This window comes from Mobula birostris, chromosome 1, assembly GCF_030028105.1.
Source record: "Mobula birostris isolate sMobBir1 chromosome 1, sMobBir1.hap1, whole genome shotgun sequence".
In the NCBI taxonomy this organism is placed as follows: Eukaryota; Metazoa; Chordata; class Chondrichthyes; order Myliobatiformes; family Myliobatidae; genus Mobula; species Mobula birostris.
The window spans coordinates 123765187-123792022 of NC_092370.1; the positions used below are offsets into that span (position 1 = coordinate 123765187).

General features: G+C 39.6%; 1 protein-coding gene across 4 annotated transcripts in view; it reads left to right on the forward strand.

The window, feature by feature from the left end:
• Positions 1-23274, forward strand: part of LOC140199455 (sal-like protein 3) — a 61774-nt gene extending 38500 nt beyond the window's left edge. For 2 of the 4 annotated variants that reach the window (XM_072261576.1, XM_072261597.1), the window contains exons 2-3: positions 7360-10844; positions 22339-23274. In XM_072261576.1, coding sequence (XP_072117677.1) covers positions 7360-10844; positions 22339-22770 — 3917 coding nt within the window. In that variant the 3' untranslated portion in view covers positions 22771-23274. Of the gene's footprint in view, positions 1-3747; positions 3782-7359; positions 10845-22338 lie in introns of those variants that run through there. The other 2 variants (XM_072261605.1, XM_072261587.1) reach the window with 2 other exon arrangements.
• Positions 23275-26836: the final 3562 nt, after the last annotated feature.

Genomic DNA, 26836 nt, shown 5'->3' on the forward strand with positions numbered 1-26836 from the left:
AGGATGGTGAGCTCCACACATTGCTTTGAACCCAACATAACCTCCAACCCATTTTCCGGGGTGTTGTCTGTTTTGCCATCGGAGTGAGATAGTGGCAGGTCCCCTCCCCCCTCCCCTGTGCTTTCCTGAAGGAGTCCAGAGAGTGGTGCACTGAGATCACCAACGCAGCAGGCTAGGTTGTTGAGCATATTTAATAGCCTTGAGAAAGCTTCAAAGAGAATGTTTAAAAACTTTTATTTCTCTGTCTTGTTACTACTGCTTGAACCTAATATACAGTGATGTCTTTGGTGAAGTGCAGAGCCATGTTGTTGAACTATGACTTAAGAACAGGCATGCCTCATCTTGAATCTGTTTCCGAAGCACCTAAGTTACAAAGCACTTTGATAGACTGCTTAAAATTAAGTCGTTTCTATTGGCTGTTGGATCTGTAGCCAGAGGACAGTTTAGGCCAATTGACAAAACAAATTGAGATGGGCGCTTTTTTGAACATCAGCTTGATGCAGTTTGAAAGGCTAGTGGAAATATAAAACCATGAGATATAGGAGTAGAATCTGGCCATTCAGCCCATTCAGTCTGCCCCAAAGTTAAATTATAGTTGATTTTTTTCTATCCGATTCCTTGCCTGATCCCTTTACCAATCAAGAACCTAATAATTTTTGCTTTAAATATACCCCAGGACTTGACCTCTACTGTCCCCATGGCAAAATTTTCCACAAATTCACCACCCTCTGGCCGAAGAAATTCCTTCTCATCTCAGTTTTAAAGGCTGTATTTCAGGATATTAAAAGTATTCAATATTCACTTTCAAAGGGATTTGGATAAGCACTTCGACAAATAAAATGTGGTACATTTCTGGGACAGGGCAAACAGCAGGAAATTTTTGCCTGTAGCAGAGGTGTCTAAAGGAAGAGTACAGAGGCTAAGGCCAGGGGTAAGAATCTCAGGATTTTCTTTTCACCAAGAAGGATGGTTGGAATTTGAAATATACTGCCTGAAGGGGTAGTGGAAGTAGGTACCCACATGATATTTGGGAGGTATCTGCAAGCACTTGAATTGCCAAGACTTAGAAGGTGGCATGCCAGCTGCTGGTATTGGTATAGGTGGGTACTTGATGATCGGAAAGGACACAGTGGACAGAAGAGTTGTCCTCTGCATTGTAGAGTGGGGATCAGAAACAATCAAATTCATTATCACTGACTTTGTTGATGCAAAATTTGTTGTTTTGCAGCAGCAGTACATATAAAAATGTGAAATTGCTATATATTACATAAGATAGAAACAGAGGAATAACAGGGTAGTGTTCATGGGTTTGTGGACCTTCCAGAAATCTATTGGCAAAAGGAAAGATACTGTTTCTGAATCGTTACATCCTCAGGCTCCTGTACCTCCTCCCTGATGGTAGTAACAAGAAGAGGGTCTGACCTAAAAAGAAGGTAGAGTTTCCCAAGTGATGGATTTCACCTTCTTGAGGCACAACCCCTTGAAGATGCTTCAATGGTGGGGAGGGTTGTACCGACAATGTAGCTGGGTGACTAAACACTCTACCTTTTTACGATCCTGTGCATTGGAACCAGCATACCAGGCTGTAATGCGACCAATCTGAATATTTCTACTGTCTGTCTATACAAAAATGTGAAGAGTCTCATTGCTTTTCAGTGAATCGGCACAGATCAGATGGGCCAAATGGCCATGTTTATGGCATTAGGGTTTTATATACCAGGCAAAGGCCACCTCTTCCTACGTTGGCACATTTCACCAGTTTGGATGTTACAACATTTGGCGCAACACAATCCTGTAATTCTGTGCCTGACACTTATTTTGCAACATGGATACAACCAAATGCAGTGTTGCTGGAGGTTTTAGCAATATGTTTTTATAATTATTATTTTCTGAGCTGTGGTAAATTCTATATACAAAGGAAAGATTTGTAGTAATGAAATTTCAAGATTACAAAAAGGGTTTCAAAACCATTTGACCTCATCTGAATTTTTAGGCTGGGTTACAGCATGGCAACTCTCTTCCTATTTCCTACTATTTTATATGTCACTGTTCACAGGGAGACGGAGCTCTTTCCTGACAAATTAAATAAAGCAGCAAAATGCCTTTTTTTCAAAAGAGGATGAGGGTGAATTTGAAATCAATCAGTAAGATTTTTTTTTACCGAAAGCTTATTAAAGAAGAACAGGTTGAAAATAATTCTATGTTGTCTCTCTGCAAATTAATTTAAGTCTTATTACCAAACACTATCCTATAATTCCTCAAATTATTTAAATTGTTCTCTGTAAAGCTTTATGGAAAAAGAAAGGCTAACATGTCTGTTATGCCTTTCACAATCCCAGAATACATCTAAAAAGTTTTCATGTTTCCTTACCAACCTAGCCATCCTACCCATTGAATCTCTGCCAGCAGACAGAACAATTCCATTCCTCCACTAATTTGCCCTATTCTCCCTACAACTCCACCACCCAGCTACACTAGGGACAATACGCAATGGCCATTTAACCTATCATCCTGCACCTTTTTGGTATGTGAATGGAAAGTGGGGCACAGCAAGAACATGTAGCAGAGGACAGAGCTGAACCCAGGTTTCTGGAGGTGCAGTGAGGTAGCATCTCTGCCACTTGCTCCACCATGCCATTCTTAGTAGGTTTTACAATCTACTTGCAAACTATTGTAATAGTCTTACAATTTCTTTACAGTCTATTTGCAAACTATTGTAATATAGGAAAGCGCAGCATCTCCTTTGGACCCAGGACACTCCTCTAAAATAACAGTGAGATTAGGATCAGGTAATCTGCCTCATAAGTGTTAAAGTAATGGATAAGTACAAGTAAAGCAACAATTTTTCTTTGAATGAAGTGAGGGACTTTTTATTTGTCAGGACAGAAGCAAACTTGATTTACTCTTTCATCTGAAAGGTGCTTAGTCCATTTCTTAATTTCCTTTTAGATCACCCAGTGGCTGCACTATCCCTAATTTGAAAAAGGATCTAGTGCTTTCCTGGCGAATATGACAAATAAACCCTTCTCGGGCTTTCAGCAGGTACAGGTATCAATTTTAACTGACGTTTAAGAGACAGACTACGGGGGTATAAATACCACCGGACCAGACATGTCCAGGCATCATCCCTGATGAAGATAGCAGAGGTTGTCATTGAAACACCAGTTCAAATGGATACCTGTACTCAGCTGGAAGCCTGAGAAGAGTTTATTAATCCCTAATTTATTTGTTGAATATTGCTCACCAAACTTTGTCTATGCCACTTTTGGTACTATACTTCATACTCTTTGTAGAAAAATCAGAAGCTGTTAACCTTCATACCATCTCATTTCCAATTATGTTTGCATGAAGGTTACAAGTGTAGAAATTTGCCCTCTGTTACATGTGCTAATGATATGAATTAGCAGCATATTCTGAAATACTTCAATGGAACTGTTTTTTCGGAAACAGGGTTCAACACCCAAAACAGAGCATTTAGTTTAAACAACAGAAGGCAAACAAATGCCACAGTGTTATTTTTGTGACAAATTTGTGCCCAAGCACAATATGAATTCACACATCAATAAGTAACATTCATTTAATATGAGCATTCTTTTGTTCAATATTTAATTAAATGTGTTTGTGACATCGAATTAAGTACTGTGGCCTCTCAGAAATCAAAAGATGTTTTCTTAAAATTGCAATGTGCTAGATATCAAAAGCAATGACTTGAAATATCCATTCCCTACAGGGACATCACAAGGCTTCAATTCAGAGCAGCTAGGATCAGAAATGCTAAAAGGTAAAACTATAGAGGGCAGCTTTGTGCTATCATTCTTAAAAAGAGGCATGAATTTACATAGCACCACAGAACACCCCAGTTAATTAATTTCAAATAGTAGCTATTGTGACTGATGTAAGTAAAACGCAAGTGCTAAATCTGAAAGACTCCTTAGGAACAAACATATGCTCATAGAAATGCATATAGTATCAGCACAGTGTCATCCACGTGCCAACTACACCCCTGTTAGTTATTAGCTTTGCAAAGATCTTTCATTTTTGTACATATTGATCACCCATTCACACCCCATGAAGGACACGCTGCCTCTGTAGTCTCTCCATTATAGTCAAAGCCCCAGTGGGTTTTATGAGTTTCCTGTCAGGAGGACCAGCTCACAGCCTGCTTCCAGACCTCAGTTAATGCTCTTTACTGCTGGCTGCTGAGAGGTGGAGTCATGACAACGTGACAACGGTTCCATTAATCTGATATTGCTTCCCTGCAGGGACGCCACGTAGCTTTGATTCAGTGCAGTTAAAATCAGAACAGCATGTAGAGGGTCATCACTTGTTCAGTGTACAAAGCGCCATACCCACACACAGATAATAGAGCAAGACTGGCTGGCTGGTAACAGTAACCCTGACTGCTTTCCTTTATCGCCTCTCCCCAACCCAGAGTCATCGAGAACACTTCTGACATGCTTCACACTGATATACCCCCTCAGGAGCCAGAGGTATCGGTGTACCTTGAAATTAAAGAAACAGGAGCAGGAATGGGCCATAGATTCCACCTGAACTGTTTGCATTCAGTAAGATCCCATTTCCTCAATCTCACTTTTGAACTATCTGATAATTATAGTGAGCAAAAATTTGCTTTTGTGTACATTCAACAATTACTCTAGCAGGTGAAGAATTCATAAGCACCTAACCCACTGACTAAATAATTTTCTCCTCATCTTGGATTGATTTTTCCTGAGACTATGTCCTCAGGATCTAGACATTTCAGCCAGACCATTTCAGTGGCTACCTTGCACTATCTTGAGGAAAAGCACTTCTGTTTTATTTGCTTCACTGATCCTTCTCCTCAAGTCCAGAGTTTGGGCCAGCATTGCTTGTAGCGCAACCCTTCAATGCCAGCCTTGGTAAGTTAGTTGACCACTGTTAATTGTCCCAAGTGTGAGTGGTTTCATCTGGGGGAAGTTGATGGGAATGTGAGAAACACAAACTAGCACAGTAAATAGGTGGTTGACGATCAGTACAAACTCAATGGGCAAAATGGCCTGTGAATGTGCAATTTGACCCTATGAGAGTAAGTGATTTCTTGCAATGCTGAAAAGGTGTGCATGCTACAGATGCAAGCAATTATCATTGAATCGGTCTCGCGAATCTACACTGCAGCACCTCCAAGGCAAATATCAGATCATGGCAGAGCACTTTTCACCCAATCAGGTAATTTTGATATTCAATACTGTGGAGGAAATGGTGGCAGCTAGATTGGTCACACTAAAAGTGTGCCACACTCAGTGTTACTGAGAAGGTACTCTATAGAGTGAGTGATAAACACTGACCAAATCACCACAGATAACTTCACTGCTCTTCTTTGGAACAGTGTTGTGGATTTTTTACACCCACATGAAAGTAGATGGAGCCTTGCTTTAATGTTTCGACTGTTGGAAGAGCTCTTTGTCAGTACTAAAACCATGTGCTCTAGTCACTGATGTTGGACTTAAACCCAGAGGCTTCAAACATAGTGACAAGAACTGAGCCACAGCTGACACAAGCTAATATCGGGTGCAGACAATACTGTTATAAGGTTGCGATCACCTCCCGTAGCATTGACCACATCTGGCTGCAGGGACCAATTCCCATACACGTGGGTAGTTAGCTGAAGTTGGGTAATGACCAGGTGCCATCACCCAACACCCTACAAACAGCTTATTGCTGAAAGAGAATTGCAAATGGGTGCTCTGCCACTGTGAGCTGGCCCTATAACCACACTGGCACAACACCACGCTGCCTTAACCAACTGCACCACTGTAGAGAATCCTTGTCTTACACAAAATGCAGAAAACACTGACAAGTCCTCTGACTTCCAGCAAGCTGAATAGCCAACCAATAATTTAGAAAGGTAGAAAGTGGGAAAAGTGGTGGATGCCTCCACTTGACATTAATGTCACCTTATGCTGTGCTAGCAACCAAAACTAAACTTTAAGTTAGCTTATAAATTACTTAATTGGTCAGCTATCCATTCAAATTCTGTTTCTTAAATGATTTCTGAATAGTCCATGAACCAGTTCACTATTTTGCTCTTTCTTGCACTTTTTTAAATATTTTTATATATTCCTTATTGTATCTTAACAGTATTTCTATACGTTGCACTGTACTGCTACCCAAAAACAACAAATTTCTTGACGTATTTAAGGGATAGTATACCCAATTCTGATTATGTTGGCTGTTGTTCGGCATGCAGTAGTAAGTCCAGTTCAGAAAAGTGAAAACATACAACAGTAATTACCAATTAGTAATTTTCCTGACACAGACAAAAACCATGGTATTTCTTGAGCACAAGATGAGTCAGTGCCCAAGGGTTCTTTTGTATAAATACTATAGGTACCAAACTTCCTTATATGCTGACTAACTAAGCTTTTTTTAAGTCACTTCCTCGTAATGCAGGAGCATAAAAGACTGAAGGTAGTGTACTAATATATGAAGGGCTTATTGAGGATCATAAAAATATTTTGCTGCCAAAGAAAGTCTAAATCCTGGCTCTATCATAACAGTGATAGTTTCAGTTTTGTTCAGTTAAGAAATCACCACTCATAATATGGCCTTCTGTTTGTCAAAGTTTTAATGGTCTGGGTCTCTATCAACAACTGTTAATAGATATAGCACAGACTTTGCTTTTTTCCCCCTGCCAGCACAGGAAATAATTAATTTAGCTAAATTGGGCAGAGCTCTGAAAGATACTACACCTTCATTAATGTGTAAGGGTGCACGGCACTTCAGGTTTCAGAAGCAACTAAAGGTACGGTCATTGATTTAAGACAATATATAGACTAGCATTAAATCCATACTGCCTTCATGCTGTATAAAGATAATAAATCTGGTCAGTCCAACACCACATTTGAGTAACAGAAGGCCAGTTTGTCCTGTCAGCTACTGATTTGAGCCAGAAAGGTTACAGATTAGTTTAGTCATGTCAAGTGAACTGACAAAGACTTCTCTAATTTTGTTGGAAATGAGGAAACCTGATGGTAAAGGGGAATCCTAATGAGTCCATCAAAGGCTTGATTTGTACCCAACAGACAAGGCAGCTGTGAATTGTATGAAAATATTGGAAATCAATAGCTCCTATGGAATTTCATTAAGCAGCGGTATCCACAATTGATAGGGCTTCATAATTTGATGGATTGTGCAAAGAAAATGATTAGCTAGGCAGAAAGAGTGATAGAATACACACAGAGGGACCTGAGATGTATTGAAGTGAGGTAATTTGTACAAAATAAAAAAATATTGATTTTAGTTATGTGCAAAAACTTGAAATTGGAGGGAGGGGTTGTCCAGCAAGTCACTGCTTGACGTGTCCCTTTCATTTCCTTGTAGTCCCAGGGGAAGGACCGGACGATGCTGATAGTGGGAATGAAAGTAGGAGTGGAAGTGAGGAAACGCACATCTGTGAGAAATGCTGTGCAGAGTTCTTCAAGTGGCCTGACTTCATGGAGCACCAGAAGAATTGCACAAAGAACCCGCTAGTCCTAATCGTCAACGACGAGGAGGCAGCACACTCAGAGGAATTCCCCGAGGCTTCCCCTGCCAGTAGCCCAAGTGATCAGGCAGAGAGTGAAGCTGGTGAGGACAATGGCCCGCTAGAGGGGAACGACTGCTCTGAGGTAAAGATTGCCGAGCAAGACGAGCCGATGGAGGTGGATGCATCCATCGACAAAGGGTTCCAGAATCAAGGGTCCTCCAGCACTGCTACTTTGCTACCTCAGATCTCAGAATCATCTTCCATGACCAGTTATAACATGCCAAACACTAATGTAACTTTAGAGACCTTGCAGAGCACAAAGGTGGCAGTAGCACAGTTTTCCCAGGACACCAGATCTAACAGCCCCACTTCAAGTCATACCATACCCACCATGGCTATTCCTATGATCCTAGAGCAGTTGGTAGCTCTGCAGCAGCAACAGCTGCACCAGCTGCAACTCATCGAACAAATTCGCAACCAGGTGGCGATGATGAATCCGCAGCCGCTGCACCCACCAAACCCTTCTGCACCCTCCCAAGGTACTCCCGTATCTGCTGCTAGCCAGCATGCTTCCTTCAGCGAGCATCCTTCCAACCCCCTGTCAGGCGTTATCTCAGCTTCCAGCACAGTGCAGGCACCCAGCGCCCACACTTCGGCTTTTGACGGCTCCCAGCAGATCGCTCAGCCAGCCTCTGGGGCTAGCACTCCTGTTCTACCCAGTAGTGTGTCACCAAGACTAGAATCCACTTTGCCTCCAACCACAAGTGGAATTACATCCTCCCTGACTCCAAGTTCCAGTTCAAGCACAAATAACACTTCCTCTCAGTTGCAGTATTCGACTTCATCACTTGCACATGGTAGTCTCCTCAGTGCAGCTTCCAGCATGCCTAACTCGCTGCTACCTCAGAATTCCTCAAGTGGTGTGATCTTTCCAAACCCCCTGGTCAGCATCGCTGCCACAACCAATGCTCTGGATCCACTGGCTGCCCTTATGAAACATCGCAAAGGGAAACCACCCAACGTCTCTGTGTTTGACCCTAAAACAAGTTCAGAAGATCCATTTTTCAAGCATAAGTGTAGGTTTTGTGCGAAGGTCTTCGGAAGTGACAGTGCGTTGCAGATTCACCTGCGGTCTCACACTGGAGAGAGACCATTCAAGTGTAATATTTGCGGAAATCGGTTTTCCACCAAAGGCAATCTCAAAGTACACTTCCAGAGGCACAAAGAAAAATACCCTCACATCCAGATGAATCCATATCCAGTTCCTGAATACCTAGATAATGTACCTACTAGCACTGGTATCCCATATGGAATGTCCTTACCACCTGAAAAACCAGTGACGACCTGGTTGGACACCAAGCCTGTGCTGTCAACCATACCAACATCAGTTGGATTACAGTTGCCTCCAACTCTGTCAAACATTACTAGTGAATCCCCAACGGTGACTCCATTAAGCAGGTCACCCCAAAGACCATCACCTCCATCAAGCGAATGTGCTTCCCTGTCACCAAATATGAACAAGAACGATTCCAGCATTCCGATAACCGCAGAGTCTCCGCAGTCAATCACTGGTGGTAGTATTGTTTCAATGGTCCAAGGTGTGAATGTACCTGCCTCTGGTTTCAAGGCGGTAGAAGGCTGTGCGTCTGGACAGTCGGTTTCATCAGCTGCGTGCTCCACCACATTCACTACATGCACAGAGAGTGGAGTGAACAGCATTCCCACGACCCTCCCCAGCCCTCTGCTCCCCATCATATCCGATCAGTTCAAGGCAAAGTTTCCCTTTGGTGGTCTGTTGGATTCTATGCAAACATCTGAGACCTCAAAGCTGCAGCAGTTGGTGGAGAACATTGACAAAAAGATGACAGACCCCAACCAGTGCGTTATCTGTCACCGTGTTCTCAGTTGTCAGAGTGCTCTGAAGATGCACTACCGCACGCACACGGGTGAGAGGCCATTTAAATGCAAGATCTGTGGGCGGGCTTTTACCACCAAGGGGAACTTAAAGACACACTTTGGCGTTCACCGTGCAAAGCCTCCCCTTCGAGTACAGCACTCTTGCCCCATTTGCCAGAAGAAATTCACAAATGCCGTGGTTTTACAGCAGCATATTCGTATGCACATGGGTGGCCAGATCCCCAACACTCCATTGCCAGAAAGCTTATCTGACAGCCTGGACAGAGACTTAACCTGTGATGAAATGAATGCAGAACTAATGAGCAACTACCCGGACGATGAACTGATGGATGAAAATTCAGTGGACGAGGAGGCGGAATTAAACATTGCCTCAACGGAGTCTTCAAAACAGTTGTTGTGCTCTTCCGGCTCCTCGCCCAACTCACCGCCTTCAGTGATATCCAACATCGCCGCACTAGAGAATCAGATGAAGATGATAGATTGTGCTCTAGGCACCCAGCAGCGATCGCAGATTGTGAAATCTGTTGAAAACGGATCCATGGAGAGCGATCGCTTAACGAATGACTCTTCCTCTGCTGTGGGTGATCTGGAAAGTCAAAGTGCTGGTAGCCCTGCCCTGTCGGAATGCTCTTCCTCGATGCAGGCATTGTCACCCGCGCCCAGTAACGCTGGGAGTCAAAGATCAAAGTCACCAGGCTTTGGCAACCACGAGGAGCCGCATGAGACTCCGGTGAAATTAGAAAAAGTGGACAGTCCATCAACTCATCGGGAGAATGGAGGAGCACTTGATCTGACAGCCAACAACCTGACCCGGCCGATCATCAAAGAAGAGGCTTTTAGTATGCTGTTCCCCAACCAAGAATGTGGTAAGTTGAAAAGTACTGTTTGTAGTATCTGTGGGAAACCTTTTGCTTGTAAAAGTGCGTTGGAAATTCACTACCGCAGCCATACTAAAGAGCGTCCATTCCTTTGCACAATCTGCAATCGTGGTTGCTCCACTATGGGTAATTTAAAACAGCACTTACTGACTCACAAGATGAAAGAACTTCCTTCTCAGTTATTTGAACCCAACTCCACTCTAGGTCCCACCCAAAGTACTCCTAGCCTGGTCACCAGCACTGCACCAACCGTGGTCAAAATGGAAGTCAATGGTCACAGCAAGCCGATCTCCCTAGGTGAAGGCACGCAGGTTCCAGTTGGTATACAGGCTCCATCTGCACCACAGACAGCTATGAGTCCAGGTATGACACCCATTCTGGCACCGCCACCTCGTCGGACTCCCAAGCAGCATAACTGTCCGTCGTGTGGGAAGACCTTTTCTTCTGCAAGTGCTCTTCAGATCCATGAGCGCACTCACACTGGCGAAAAGCCTTTTGGCTGCACAATCTGTGGCAGAGCCTTTACAACAAAAGGGAATCTTAAGGTAAGATCATTTTGATGTATAAATTAGTGATAAGAACATATATCGGCGGCTTCTCTTTTAACCATGAACCTGCAAATGTAAATCTCAAACACGATGTTGGCACAGCAAATGTAAAGACTTGAGCTTTAATGTCTGAAAAGTGGGACCTAATCAAATGCAGTGGATTCTGATTCATTGGGACACAGTACATTTTGGCCCAATTAGACAGCTGCCCCTATTCGCTGAAATAGTTAAAAAGGTATAAAAAAGTAAAGCTGCCATTTAACTGAGTAACAAATAATGTATTTACGAACGTTAAGTGAAATACAGAACAAGGTAGAACACTACAAAACTACTGAAGAGCTACAAAATTGCATGTTATTTCCTAATAGTTAACAGTGGAGGAATTTATCCAGTGTACACAATGCAAAGAATCAGCACAGACACCAAGTGCAAATAATGGACTCCCTTCATACGATGGCATAGCAATTGCAAGCTCCAAATATTCATATTCATTTTAACATTCAATTTGAAGGATTGTCGATACCTTCAAATTCTTCATAGTCCCTAACTTGTTGAAATAGTGAAATTGTTCCATTTTCACTCCTGGTTGTTTCTGGCATCTCCAAGCTTGAGTGCTTCAAACTGGAGTGAGCAAAACGGTTCTGAATTGTCTTACTGATAATTTCTGGTCAACTATCAGTGACAAAAATCACTGCTTTTTGAACACCAACACACACAACTGACACTATTTAAAAACTGTTAGCTCTTAGCGCAGTGTAACATCTAACAGCCACACAAGTGTGCATTACTGACACTAGTTAGAAACTGTTCGGCAAGTCTCCTATTCCAATTAAGTAGCATAGTGCCCCAAATAAATGAAGGAGATCCCGGCAATTCTCTCGATTAGTTTTTGTTCTTTAGGAGTTTTCCCAAATAAGTGGCTGTCCCAATTAAGCAGAATCCACTGTATATCATTTGACTTCACTTTGAGGTTTTAGTCTTAGGCACACATAAACTTATACAGAGATGTAAACACACACAATATTTTCACACACTCACACACTAACACACACACTGCCTTAACTGATCTTAATAGGGAACAGATTTCCCAGATCATTATCAAATAATTTAAAAAACTAACAAAATATGATAATTATTTTATTGAATAATACTAAAGAACATTTGGTACTGGAGAGAAATGTGCTAAAGAACATTTGGTACTGGAGAGAAAGATTTAAATAGGTAAAACAATATATTTTCATAATTTTATTTACAATTGAATTGCAAAAGTTTCTAAGTATTGCAAAAAACAAGTTTGGGCACTGACTATTGAAAAGCCTTTCAATTTTTCAAACTTCACTTATTTAATCCACACATCATACCATCTGCCTTTGTCAGTGGATTTGTCACTGACATTTATGTGAACAGAATTTCCTTGTAGGAAATATCTCACTGTAAAATCAACAAATGGAATGGATTATCCCCCTTAATATACTTTGCTTTCAACATAGTTATAAAAGTCTCTTGTTTTTAGAATGCAGCAAAATGATTGGAGGAGTTTTAGCTTAAACCAAGCTTTACAAAAGTGGTATATTCTCCCAACAAAGATAAAGATATCCAAGAAAGGCTTGTTTTGTCACTAAAAAAAAGGAAACTGTTATACTGCAGTTCATTTCTTTAATTTGAGGATTCCTAATATAACAAATGCTCTTTCAGAAATTCAGGATTTCAAGTTGCATATGTTCTTAAAATATAGTCATATGAACTTTTAATTAACTAAAACAACTAAATATATAATTGAAGGCTGGCATTTAATAAGAAAGAAACAAAATGTCCTTCCATTAAGACTATCTGTGCCTATCTGTGTCCAGTTACCGTAAAGAATTCTTGAAATTCTAACCACTGTCTGAAAATTGCCATGTAACGGTAATACTGGCAAAGACATTTTTAAAGTGGCAGATGCTAGAAATCCACATTAAAAACAGAAAATGGGGGAAATATTTAACAAGTCAGTCCACATTATCTTCTAAGATGAATAATAGTGCAAATCAAATTCAAAATGCTGCATTGATTGTCACTTTTACAATAAAACACACACGTTTGGGAATTCATTGTCAGTTGGTTGTGCTAAAGCAGCTTCAGCAAGTTGTACTCCTGCTCTGCAGTTCATTGCAATGAAGTGAACTGAATTTTGGAAGCAGAGTACAATAGGCTAGTTCTGTGATATAGCTCCTTGAACACAACCAAGCAGCGACCAATTTTACACCATTATCTTTTTAAACTGGTGTCTATTTTATTAAATTAGAAATAAATCTGTGCGTTGTAAGTGAATGCCGATGGGATGTACTCAAAGAACATTCCTTTTCTCCTCAGATGTAATCAAAATACAGTACTTTAAACTGTGATGTTTCAGCATCCTGCCTCGTGACAATTCTTTGCTTTAGACCAGTTTCATTTGGAGGGATTGTAGGTATAAACCAGCTGGTGTTAATTCTTGAACATTCATCTGTGATAGTTAAAGCTATGCAGATCTAGCTTGCAACAAATTTGCCTATGTGGTTTACTTGCAAATGTTAAAGTTTGCTTTTGAACCAGACTGCCAGGGTGTAATGTTAAAGATACATTATGTATTGCGTAGCTCCCCACTCCAATTTACATAATTACTAAAGGGAGTTTCGATGCTGGCCAATGACAGGTGGGAATAAAGGAGGGCAACCATCTGCCCATCTCAGCTACTATTTCATGATGCAAAAATGACAAGGGTTAGAATTTTATGCTTATACTAAATGATTGGTGACTCCATTGAAATGCTTAGAGCCATATTTCAGAAATGGAGTACAACGTCAAGTAGAAGTGACTGACGACACATTTCCATTTCCTGTCTGTTGTTAGTCCAGTTGAAACCAAAGAGCCTTGAGAAAGAAAGGGGAGCTCCCATTATGATTGATACACTGGGAAACTGTGCACCTTTTTATTGGGATGCTCTGGACTAATAAGATTAGAATTGCAAGAATTGCAGAGCATAGCTTGTTTGTTAACGCTGTGCTGCTGCATTGACTCTAAGATGGATGAGCATAGGGAAACCACATCAGTTCCTGATCTCATGTTAGCATACTGTTGGGATGTTTAGACATAGAATCCTCAACTAAGCATGAAGCCTCTTCCATTCACATTGTTAATATTTGCAAAAACATTAAGATAGCGTAATTTCTTGAGCCAGGATAAAAGTCGCTGTTAATCAACTTGATCAGTGAATTAAATTTTCTCATCAGTAATTGGCCCTCAATCACTACATATAATAGTAGCTTTCTCATAATCTGATTTTCAGTCATATTATTAAAATAGAAAAAAAATTCAAATTCTTAATAAGAAACTTAAATAGAGGCTCATAATTTTAACTGCACAATATTAAAGATAGATGGGAAATAATTTCATTCAAGTAGTTTTCTTTACCATTTCCGGACTTGATGGAGTCCCTTATTTATGTGAATATAAGGAATGTGAAAGATGGGACAAGGCTCATGAAAGAACACATTCTCTCATAGATGGAGCTCATGGCTTATATTTCACTGTGCCTGAAATTATTAACTGTTAGGAAAGACTGTATATTGTCAAAGTGTTCAGCAATATCATTGAAATGAAAGAATAACACTTAGGTTCCATAGCCAACATACATGTCTTTATACCCTGCACCCCAAAGGTTCCTATGTTTGTCCCTTCTTGGTAATCATAATTAGATAGGTTAGGCATAGTAATCAAGTGGTAAGAGGTCTCCCTTCACTTGACTTATCCTGCAGTTACTGAAATTTTTTTTAAAAACTGCAGATCTGAAATGAAAACAGAAAAACTCAGCAGGTCAGGCAGCAGGACTCTCTGTTTGATGAAGTGTCTTCAACTTGAAATATTAATTTGTTTCTGTTTCCACAGATGCTGCCTGACCTGTTGAGTGATTCCAATATTTTCTGATCCTATAATTAATTAGACAGGTGGTATTCAATTTTCGGGTTTGGTGATGAAAGTGACAAAATAACGTATGATGCATTTTGTTTATTTTGCTTTACTTCCATTCACTTGATTGACATTAGCGTTAAAGTGGGAGTGATGTAAATGGGCCAACACCAGGTAGATAAGGATTGCTGGTACTCCCATAAACACTTACCACAGACAACCAAATACATTTTATATCTGCGATTCTATATCCTCACAGATAACTGTCTATAATTTAAGTTCTCCTTCTGCTAATGTAAGTCATAAGTGAGTGTAAATAAATCAAAATAATAAATTGTAATAGATTACAATTGTAATAGACTACGTTTCATTGGAAAACCTGGAGATTTAGTGCTGTCAATCCAACTAATTATAGTAGATTGAAGGGAGTCCTCCCATAATTTGACATCCACCCCATCAGCACTGAATAGGATTGGCATATGGAAGTCCCAGAGTTGGCCTCCCTCATTCCACTCTTGTTTCTTCTCCTGCACTCTGAGCTTCAGTTTTCCTGAAGAAAGATTCCTCTTCCATCACACGATAATCCAAAGCAATTTTTTGTTGATATGTTGTGCTCCTTTGAAAAGAATAACCGTTGGCTCCGTAGATTCTGATACTGCTATTTAACTTACAGAACCAAATTTGCCGATATCCATGGCACTTATGTGAGCTTAAAGCTTAAGTTATAATTGTTGTTTCACACTTTACAGTTGATGCACACTGAGAACACAGTTAAAAAGTTTGATCTAACACACATATAAAGGTTAAAATGCTTTGCACAGACTGGTTCAATGCAAAGGTACTTTGACCAATGTTGTTTGTTCTTTATATGTATTTGTACTTGTGATCACCTTGTCAGAATCAGAACCAGAATCGGGTTTATTGTCACCGGCATGTGATGTGAAATTTGTTAACTTAGCAGCAGCAGTTCAATGCAATACATAATCTAGCAGAGAAAAAAAATAATAAATAAACAAGTAAATAAATTATGTATATTGAATAGATTAAAACATGTGCAAAAACAGAAATACTATATATTAAAAAAAAGTGAGGTAGTGTCCAAAGAGTCAATGTCCATTTAGGAATCGGATGGCAGAGGGGAAGAAGCTGTTCCTGAATCGCTGAGTGTGTACCTTCAGGCTTCCGTACCTCCTACCTGATGGTAACAGTGAGAAAAGGGCATGCCCTGGGTGCTTGTTGAAACTTAAATATTATTTCTTCAGAAATTCTTCCTTAACACTCTAGTGATAACCATGCTGTGCTCTGTATTTGAAATTCATTTCCAATTATTTCAACTGAACTGTATTTCAGAAGTACAGACCAGTGTCCTACAGCTACGATGTGATACAAATAATGCTACGAATACATTTCTGAACAAGAGATACTGATTCTACATTTCTGCATCTGGTCAAAGCTGATCCATCAGTTGTTACTGTTTATAGTTTTTGCATATTGGGCAATTTTAAACTGAAGACTTGTCCCGGTTAAAATAGATATTAAGAATCTTAGAGCAATACTTCAAGAGTGATTAGTCCCTTCAGTAACCAATTTCCCCCGGGATCAATAAAGTATGACTATGACTACTATGACTATGACTAACCTTGATAGCATTCCTCTCAATTTGGCTGTCAGAGCAGGTTTACCGCATCTCACTACAGTTTGTGGAAACTCACATGGCACAAAATGTCTCTTTCATCTGCCTTGTTTACCAATCCAACATCAGTCAAAATAATTAATTGGCAGAAGCTTCTCAGGATGTCTGCCAACATGGCTTCGCCAGACGTTTATTCCATATTCATTTGCATGAACAAACCCAGTTCCCTCCAAAGTTATGAGACACTGAGTAAGTCAGTTTTAGCTCTCCAAAACATCTGTGATGACTAGAATAAGCCATGATAAGAATGCATCTTTTTCTGAATGTAAATATGGTAACAGATATGCTTTGAAACATGTTCTCGACAAAGCCTCCGGATTCAGACTGTGCCAATTAATTTGGTGAGTGTCTCACTCTCCTTACCTCTATTTTCAGCGTCACTGTACACTGCCTTGTAAAAATATTTGGCCCACACAATTATTTTCACATTTTACTGTCTTAGTTTCTAAATTTAAAATATATTGAAGTGGGATTTTTTGACCTAATCTACAGAACATTGTGTATCATCTCAAATCAAAAGAAAATTCCAAAACCTGTCAACAATTTGCTAAAAAAAGTTAAAAACCAAAATTGTGTGGCTGAAAAAAATATTCATACCCTTTGCAATTACTATGCTAACTTTCCTCAGTAGCAATATATTACCATACCGACTCACTCAATTTGTTGATGTAGAAAGTTGGCAGATCATTTATTTTCAATGAATTCATAAGAATACTGTAAATACCCCATCTGTCTGTAAGGTCCAACAGTATGGAAGGTTTTCAGCAGATCAAACCAAAGTGAAGACAAAAGACCATTTAAGACAAGTCAGGGAAATCATAAAAAAGAAACATAGATCTGGGGAAGGATACAAAACCAGCTCAAAGGCACTGAACATGCTTCAGAGCTCAGTGCAGTCCATTGTAAAAAAAAGTGGAAAAAATGTGAAACCACAGCCACAATGCCTAGGACAGGCCACATCCCTAAACTTAGTCACTGGAGAAGAATGGCACTTGAAAGAGAGGCTACTATGACGTCCACAGTCACTCTGAGAGAGCTTTAGATGTCAGTGGCTACAACTGGAGATGAAATTTATGTCTCCACAATCTAAGGCCTTGCACATTTATAGAAGAGTGGCAAAGAAGAAGTGCTGGCTTTAAAAAAACATGTCCTTGTCTGTAAAGACTTTGCAAAGCTTCACTTAGAAGATGTTATAAAGATGTGGAAGAAGGTCTTGTGCTTGGATGAGACTAAAGTGGAACTTTTTGGTCTCAACAGTAAGCAGTACATGTGGTGTAAATCTGACGCTGTGTATCCACCAGGTAACACCATCTCTACTGTAAAGTGTGGTGGAAATAGCATCCTGGCCGTGGGGATGCTATTCAGTAGCAGGAACTGGAAATCTGGTCAGGGTTAATGGGAAGATGAATGCTGGTGAATACAGAGAGGTCCTAGATAAAAACCTGCTAGCCAGAAAGCTTAAACTGGGGAGGAAGCTCATCTTTCAGCAAGACAATGACCCAAAGCACACAGCCAGAACAACCGTGGAATGGCTTCAAACAAAGATGTTCTTGAGTGGCCCAGTCAGAGTCCTGACCTTAACCTGATCGAACATCTTTGACAAGGCCTCAAGCCTGCTGTCCACTGCCACACCCCAACTACTCTGGCACAGCTTGTGCAGTTTTGCAAGGAGGAATGGGCAAATCTTGCTCCACCATGTGTGAAAAGCTAATAGAGACTTATCCACAAAGACTGCTGTGAGAGATGGTTCAACTAAGTACTGAGCAAAGGGGCGGGGGGGGGTAAATACTTTTGAACTGCTGACATTTCAGTTTAGAATTTTTAGTTTTTTATGCTTTACAGTATTCCCTGTTTTTGGGCTCTGCTGTGAATAAGAGAGCATGTGATTCACAAGTAAAAATTCTCAATTAAATTGAGCAAAATCCTTGGTTGTACTACACACTTACGTGATCAAAGGATTTGTGTGGAATACTTTTTCAAAGCACTGTATGTTTAACATTGTACAATAATGCTGAAAGACATTTCCACTCTGCATTCGCTCTTGGCAACCAAACCAAAACTAGCAAACCTCCTTTGAAAGAAGATCGGTGCCTAAGGACCTGTGTGTTGAAAATCCCAACAGTTACCCTGCTTTGAGTAGAAATTAGTTTCCAATAAACTGAGAGGGATGGGACTATTTGAATTTTAAGGCCAAATTCAGCACGTCAGGAATTCTGTAGCCAACCCTATGAATAATGAACTAAGCAAAATCTAAACAGTGATTTAATAACAGTATATATTTTAAAGCATTTTAGTACAAAGATGCAGTGATTGATCCATAGAAGAGAGGCGATGTCATAAAAAGTTATTAGTTATTTAATCTGGTTGGAAGGAAATGAGTGTTTAATCAGACTTTTTTTTTTCTTCTGTTATCTCTGTTCTGAATTTATTAAATTGGCATGGCAGTTCAACAGACAACACAGTTCAGAAGACACACTGTACCTGCCTAAATAGGCAAAACACCCAGATTGTAAAGTTAAAAAAGTGCATTCAAAATTGCAGCTCTCCTCAGTCATATGGGAGTAACATCTTGAGGGCACATTGGTCTTGTTTGTTTAATCATAAGCAGACTTTGTGGCCTTAACATCGCAAACTGTTAAAAGTGCAGCTCGAAAATAATTTAATTCTACTTAAAATGATTGAATGTCGTCATGAGAAAGTACCGGGTAAAAACATAGCATCTAATTTGAGAAGAAGCTGGACAGGAAGACACATATGTATACAAAATTAGGTCAGTGCATGATGTGCACGTTAGCCTACATTTGTGTAGTGACATTCCGACGTGGCTCATAGGAATGTTTCACTTCCTTTTGGAAATGTAAATCAAGCATGTTCTATAACGGGTATCCACTCAGCAATGATACATACAGCAGTGAAGCACAAAACAGACCCTTTGGCTCAGTTTTTGTGCCAAAATAGTTGAACTAGTAATTAAATGCCTAACTATACTAATCACTTCTCCCCACACATTGTCCTTATCCCTGAATTATCTGCACATTCATGTGCCTATCTAAGAGGCTCTTAAACACTTCTAATGTATTTACCTCCACTAGCACTGCCATAATAGTCCTTTACTTTTTTGTGCCTGTGTTCCATTCATCTATATCTTCTGGCATTTGGCTCTACTTTCATATTGGTGTGGTGACACCATTGGAATGAGCTACAGTAACATTGAACAATCTTAGGAGGATTAAAATAATTGTTTTAAGTCTCACCGACCTCTTTACACCAATTTTTAACGGACAGATTTTACTGTTAGCAAACCCAATGAGCCATGAAAGGAGAGAGTATGGTGACCAGAAATGTGTTGATGTGTCATTTTAAAGAAGGACAATGAGCTCTCACAAGGGGAGGTTGAGGTGGTAGGGGATGGAAAACTTATAGCCCCACTAGCCATCTCAACATAGTATTTTATCACATAATCCCCAGAAATTATTATACACAAAGAATGGTCAAAATCCACATTTTGAGTGCCTTTGAGGGATATGTTGAAACAGGAACTGATTCAAGAGGAAATCATTTGCAGGCTTGGGAGAAAATAACTGATCTGATTGTTCAAGACAGAGTTGTACAGACCCAGCGAACTCAACAAACTCCTTCAGCTCCATAGTAATTCTATGATTCGATAAAATTCCTCTTGATTCTGAAGCAGTGCTGGGCCGGTTGGGGCTTCTCACTTCAAGTTCACAATTTGTAGCCAGTGATAAAGCGTGGCCAGCAAACGTCCAAAACTGATTGAATGGAATGGTTCAGAGGCTTGTAGAGTGGAGGTTGTCAATGAGGCACAGAGCAGCAAAGCCATAGAAATATTTGAAAGCAATAATGAGACTTTCCAGTTGTCAATGCAAAGTTGGTTGTATAGAAAGAAACATAGTGTACTGCTCGTGGTGCTTTTTGTCTACTTGATGCAAATTGTAGGGCTGACATAATTTAATGTTACCTTCCAGATTGTTCCGGCAACTGAGTTTTGTTCCAACCCCACACTCCAGCCTCTTGGATTGTACAAGCATCTACTACTAATCATTCTGTTCCTCCTCACCTCCATGCTAGAATAGATTTATAGCTTACAGTCTGGAATTAAGACTGGTTTGACAATTGGCCATCATTATGAAAGCTAACTATTGGCTTTTTTTAAAAGAAAAAATGTTTTTTGCTTCCACTTGGAAACATGAACTAGGCAGTTTCTGTAAAAGGCAGGCAGGTGGCTACGTGAGATTTCTGTTCGAGTGGCAATTGAAAATCTGTAATAATACCCTTTTTCCTGGTGAGAGATAATGTTCTGTCCATCTGTATTGATGGCATTTGGCTCCACATTGGTCAACAGACAGCACACCAATGAATGAGTCAGAATTACATAGAACAAAGCTGTGAAAGGATTGAAATAATTATTTTAATTCTCTTTTTTTTACAAAACTACAAAAGTTTATTCACTCACAAACTACAAACATCAGGACTGTTAACAATTTCAAATTAAAATATCTATAAAACACTTAATTCTTTAGGTGCCTCACCATTCCCAGAAATCCCCCACTCTACCCATAGTGACTGCATGCTCGCTCTCTAAGGATACCCAGGCACGGACATAACCCCAGAAGAGGGAGAGACAGTCGGTTCAGGCAGAGCCCTCGAATGTTCACCGTCTGAACCATCTTGGCCAAGTCCAGGAGTAATCCCACCATTAGATCCCTTGAGCGACTCAATTCCCCACCCCGTGTGACCATATTTCAGAGGAGTGGGGGTGAAGTGCAACCAAAACTTAAGGGGCAGACCCTTCAAGTACTCAAACAGGGGCTGCAATCTCTCATACTCCAGATAAACTTGGTGCAGCCACAGAAAAGGCCTTTTGGTTACTTTTCCTGGTACGTTCTTTTCTCTGAATCATTATTTTTGATCACCTCACCCCACACATGCACAGCACTTTAGAATTCTTTTCAAGGCTTTCTAATACTGGAGGACATGCCTTCAAAATGAGAGTGGTTAAATTCAAAGGAGATGTGTGGGACAAGTTTTTTTACACAGAGAGTGAAGGGTGCCTAGAATGCACAGCAAGGATGATTGTGGAGGTAAATATGATGGAGGCATTTAGAGTCTCTTAGAGAGGCACATAGATATGCAGAGAATAGAAGGAAAAGGATATTGTAAAGGCAGAAGTTAGTAGTTTAGCTGGACATTTAATTGTTTAATTAGTTGAGCACTTCATGGGCCAAAGGACCTGTTCCTCTGTGCTGTTCTATGTTCTGAATTCACATGAATTCAAGTTCTTCTGAAATTGATCAATAATTGACATTGAAACAGCATAAGTTGCAAAGCAGAGTGAAAATTTTGCTTGATGGAATTTTGTATTCAGGCCTTGAAGTATAAACTTTCGGCTAAGTGGAGTGAACTTTAATTGTATTTTAAATGTTCAGCTTGATGCAATTGTAATTATTATGATCAGCAGAAATAATGTGAGGCATTACAACCAAAGCAAAAGGTAATGAAAACCCCGAATCTGAAATAATCAGGCAAGCTGCAAGAAATGTTGAACAGGTTGATTTGTCTGTGATAGAGAAGTTATAATTACGGTTTTGGTAAAGATCGCATCCAAGTTATAAACCTGTCCCTTTTTTTCAGCCCTATTCCGCATTTCCTGCAACATATGGTTCTATTTCAGAATTGCATTTGCTGCCTATCAATATTATCAACTACTCCTGTTCAACGAAATGTTAAAAGAATCTGTGCAGATGGACATAATAATGGGGTGACTGCATATCAAAAGTGTATCCTGTTTGACAAGTGTATTCTATTTAATAGCACATTTTCTTTTTGTTACTATTTTATGTTTCTCGTTAGGTTCACATGGGAACCCATATGTGGAATAACTCTCCAGCAAGACGAGGACGTCGTTTGTCAGTAGAGAATCCAATGGCGTTGCTAGGCGGTGATGCTGTGAAGTTCTCAGAGATGTTTCAAAAGGACTTGGCAGCTCGGGCAATGAATGTTGACGCAACATTCTGGAACCAATACGCTGCTGCCATCACAAATGGTCTAGCCATGAAAAATAACGAAATTTCTGTTATACAGAATGGAGGCATCCCTCAGCTCCCTGTTAGCCTGGGTGCCAGCGGTATCCCAGCTTTAACTAGTGTGGCCAGCGGAATGGACAGGGTTCGTACGGGGAGCAGCCCACCTGTTGCTAGTCTGGAGAAACAAAGCACAGAAGGAGGTGCAAGTCGCCCATTTGCTAGATTTATTGAAGATGGCAAAGAAATTGGCATTAACTAAAACATGGCACTCTCAAACGCAAGTAACAAATGGACCGTTTTACCTTTGGAATCTTGTACTATATTGTGTACAGTTTTTGGAGCATACCTTCAATAGTTGTTAAGAAATGACTTCAACTCCAAATACTCAGTTGTTGTGTTTTTCTTGCTCCTTTACTATAGCCAGAATCACAAAAGTTTCAAATTCTGGTTATGGTTTGAGTTGTCTTGCAAGATTTGCATGGTACTACTTGTTTCAATAGTAAATTTTACAGAAAAGTACTTCAAAATTTTTAGAAAAATTGTACATTCAGAAAATTAATAGGCCCTTGGTTACAATGAATGGACAAACTGTGGATTGGAAACTTGGTTGGGCCAGGGCTCTAACTTAGTTCCTTGACAACGGTACTCATAGTGAATCGATAAAGGGCCTGGAAAGCATAAGCTGACTGGAGTATGGATGGACAAGTGTGCTAATTGTGTTCACATGAAGTAGAAACTTGAAAATATATTTTTTTTCTTTGAAGATATCCTGCTCTGTTTTAAAACAAAAGTGATTTTTGTGTCCCCAGATGTGTTCTATGAAAAGTGTGCTCATCTGTACTATTTATGATGTCAAGAATATGCGGGTCAGAAATAATATTCAGTCCCACAGTAAATTTATTTGTCATTTGCATAAATATATGCAAAGTATATACAAACATCTACATGTTTCTCAGACAGAAAAAATAGAGTCTGTTACTGACAGCTTTGTAACAGCCACATTAATTTAAATTGAACCCAGATACTCCAGTAAAGTCTGGAAGTCTCTCTTCTCATCTTTAGGAAGAATATAAGGTTGCAGATGTGTCATTTTTATTTTTTTTTCCAATGCAAGCAATTGCTATTATAACCGCATTTTGGGGAGTGGGGGTTTGGGAATGAGAAATTTAAATGTTTTTGAAGCTGCTATCTAGCCCTTTTAAGTCAGAGATGTATTTCAGATAAAAGAGGATAAAATTTTGTGTGAGGAAGTGAAATTTCCATTAAATGACATTTTAAAACTTTAGCACGTGACTTGCTCTAGATGCATTCACTTCCAACTTCAATTACCATAAAATCCAGTGTATAATTTGCACCAGTGTACAAGTCACTTTTACACATACACTCTTTGAAGAGTACTCACAAGTAGACATATACACCAGATTTACAGTATTTTTGAGCAAACATGCCTTATTTGTTCCTGAAATCGTAGAGGTGGGATTTTTTTGTCTGTTTTTGAAATAGAGCATCTCAGCATAAGAAACATTATTTTCTTCATTTAATTTTAACATTTCTGTACTGAAACAATGCTTTCACAGACCTCATGAAAAAACTGTTTCCCACCCTCCTCTCCCAAACTAACTGCAGTGCCTCTTACTTCCATTTAATTGTTAATGTTTAGTTGATTAATTGGTACATACTAATTAGTAGCCCAACTCAACACACTAATAAAGGCATGCAGTCTGAGGACTAAGGATGTGCCTGGTGCCAATAAATTTCAAATCATTTAAAATGTACAGTACACCATGTTATTTTTTATTTAAACACAAGAACCCTTGCAGATTTATTCCAGCCTTTTATTTAGCATTTTCTTTTAAAAAAAATCTCTGAGCACTTTTAATACAGTTCAATGATTCTCAATGGCTTAGAGTCCACATTAAAATGGCATAGACAGGAATTTATGCAAATGTGTTAATAGGTGTGTTAAAGGAAGGAAGCTGAAATTAACAGAGTCCTATATTGTTGAATTGGTTAGAAATTGACCATTTTATTTGTCCCCTAAAGTAGGTATCAACGTGAAATCTTTTATTGTTATTTTCTCCTCTGACAAAATAACTTTCACATGTGGCAGCTCATGGGTAAGTTACTATGGATCTGGCAGGCTCTACTTTTATCGTCCTTTACCCATTGTTTCCTTATGAAACCGATGCTAAGGTGTTAGGCATGAAGAGATTTTCTTTCAATTCACATGTCAGTATGAATCTGGCTTTGCTCCATATTTTATAGTGACCGTAGACAGGGGCATTTGTACACTGGAGCACAAGTTTTCTGCCCCATGCTTTTAGAGTCGCTTATATTTTGCACAGTTTGTGGAGCTTTTAACGAATAAGAGAAGAGCTCATGAAGGAACTTTACCCTCTCCATCCACCTATACTCTCCTTATCTAGATTCCACTATTTACTTCAAGTTAGAGAAGGGAGTCTTGTTTAAATTCCATTAGACTTGCTAATTCAGAACTTTCTTCAACTGGAACCCTCATCTTCGTTTGGTGGCATCAAATTGTAAATGCACATCCAGAATGGTTGCTGTAGAGCCTGACTAAAGTACTGTGAAAATCCACATCACATGCATTGGTCCACTTCAAGTGTTGGCGGTAGCTCCCTGCTCTGAGATACTGCTAGGTCACCAGTGGCAACCCCTGTTATGGATGTGCCTGTTCTTCCTGTTGTCACTGTCGGCTATGAGATCAGAGATGCATTAGTGATAGCCGTTACCAACATGTTCTCATCTCATGGAACAGAGCACATCTTTGGTTATGTACCAATGGATTATTCTGATTGATTAGATGTTTTTCCTAGAGCAAGATGATAATACCATCCCGTCCTTTGTGAGTCAAAATTTTGTTGTGTTGCATGACAGAAGGAACAAAATGCAGACCTGGAAGTGAAACAAAATGAAGTCGAGTGGAGTAACTTTATTTCGTTTCTGAAGGTTCTCTTGAAATTTGTTGTAGGTCTGATCTTTGTGCCACTTGATCTTTAAGAGGGTGAAGCTCCTCTTCTGAACAATTCTGCCAAATATATCAGCAAACAGGAAATCCCATTTTGTACTAGAGGAGTTTTACACCAAATTGAGCTAAACCTATGATAAAACTGGGATTCGTTAAATACCTTGCACCTTATCATATGGCTGAGATGAGTAAAAGAGGACTTTAACCTTCCTAAGCCCAGCAGAGTTAAGGTTGAACAAAATTTCCACAATGTAATGAAAGTATTACCTGTATGATAAGATGGCCTATCTTTTGAATCTGATGTTGTAAACTTTCAATAATTTTTAAAATGCTGGAAATGCCATTCAACCTGGCTATGTTTCTCCTTGGCATATTTTGAAAACAAATGGTAGAAGACTGACACAACAAGTGACCGTTTATTAATGGGACACCATAGTAGGAGTCTGACAATGTTTCAAATCTGCAATATTATTAAGTAAGCTAGCAAATTGGGATGGGTGGAGCTTAATCAAAACTTGAACTAACAGTAACCGTTTCGTGTACAGTACTACCTCATTTTTATTTGCATTGGAGGCACGGTGGACGGTAGTGTAAAAACTGCTAATTGTTTGAAACTGTTTTTGAAGAGATATTGCAATATGAATTGGGTAAAAGACATGGTAATCTAATGGTGGAGTTTGCACAGCAAGTAGATTGAATGGACTAAAAGTGGGACAATCTGCTCATTGAAAAGAGAAAAAAAAAATAGGACTCCTTCAAGGAATGTCAAAAAGAAGCGCTTTACTGGTTGTTTCTACCATCTTGTTACAGTGAACCAATGTGAAGTGTCAAGATCGATCGTAGAAGAGCTGTTTTGCCCCCTTCCAAAACTGTATTTACTGCAAGGGTGTTTGTTCCTAAAGTGAGAACAATGTGTCAGTCCTGTGGTATTTCCACCTTTTTAGCACTAAGTGTGGGCGAATATGGGAACCTTTCAAGAGCATAAATAAAATGAAACAAAACAAGTTGTAAGGTGGCTTAACGTTGCTGTATTTTCAGCAGTTGAATGTTTTATTTATCTGTGTCATTTTCGGTGTGAAATTTTTTGTTATCCAAATGTTAGCATTTGATACCATGTAGTGTTCTATCCATAAGGATCTGTAACTTAAGACTTCTAAAGCAATGTAAATAGGGCAGTAGGTAGACAGAACCCTTCTGCATTCAGATGCTGGTTGTTCCTCTCTACATGGTGAAGAGAGACACTATTTTTATACTGCGATACCATGTGGGGCTGGAAAACCAACCTGAACGACTTGGGAATTGTTACCTATATCCAATATTTTTATTAAACCTTGTT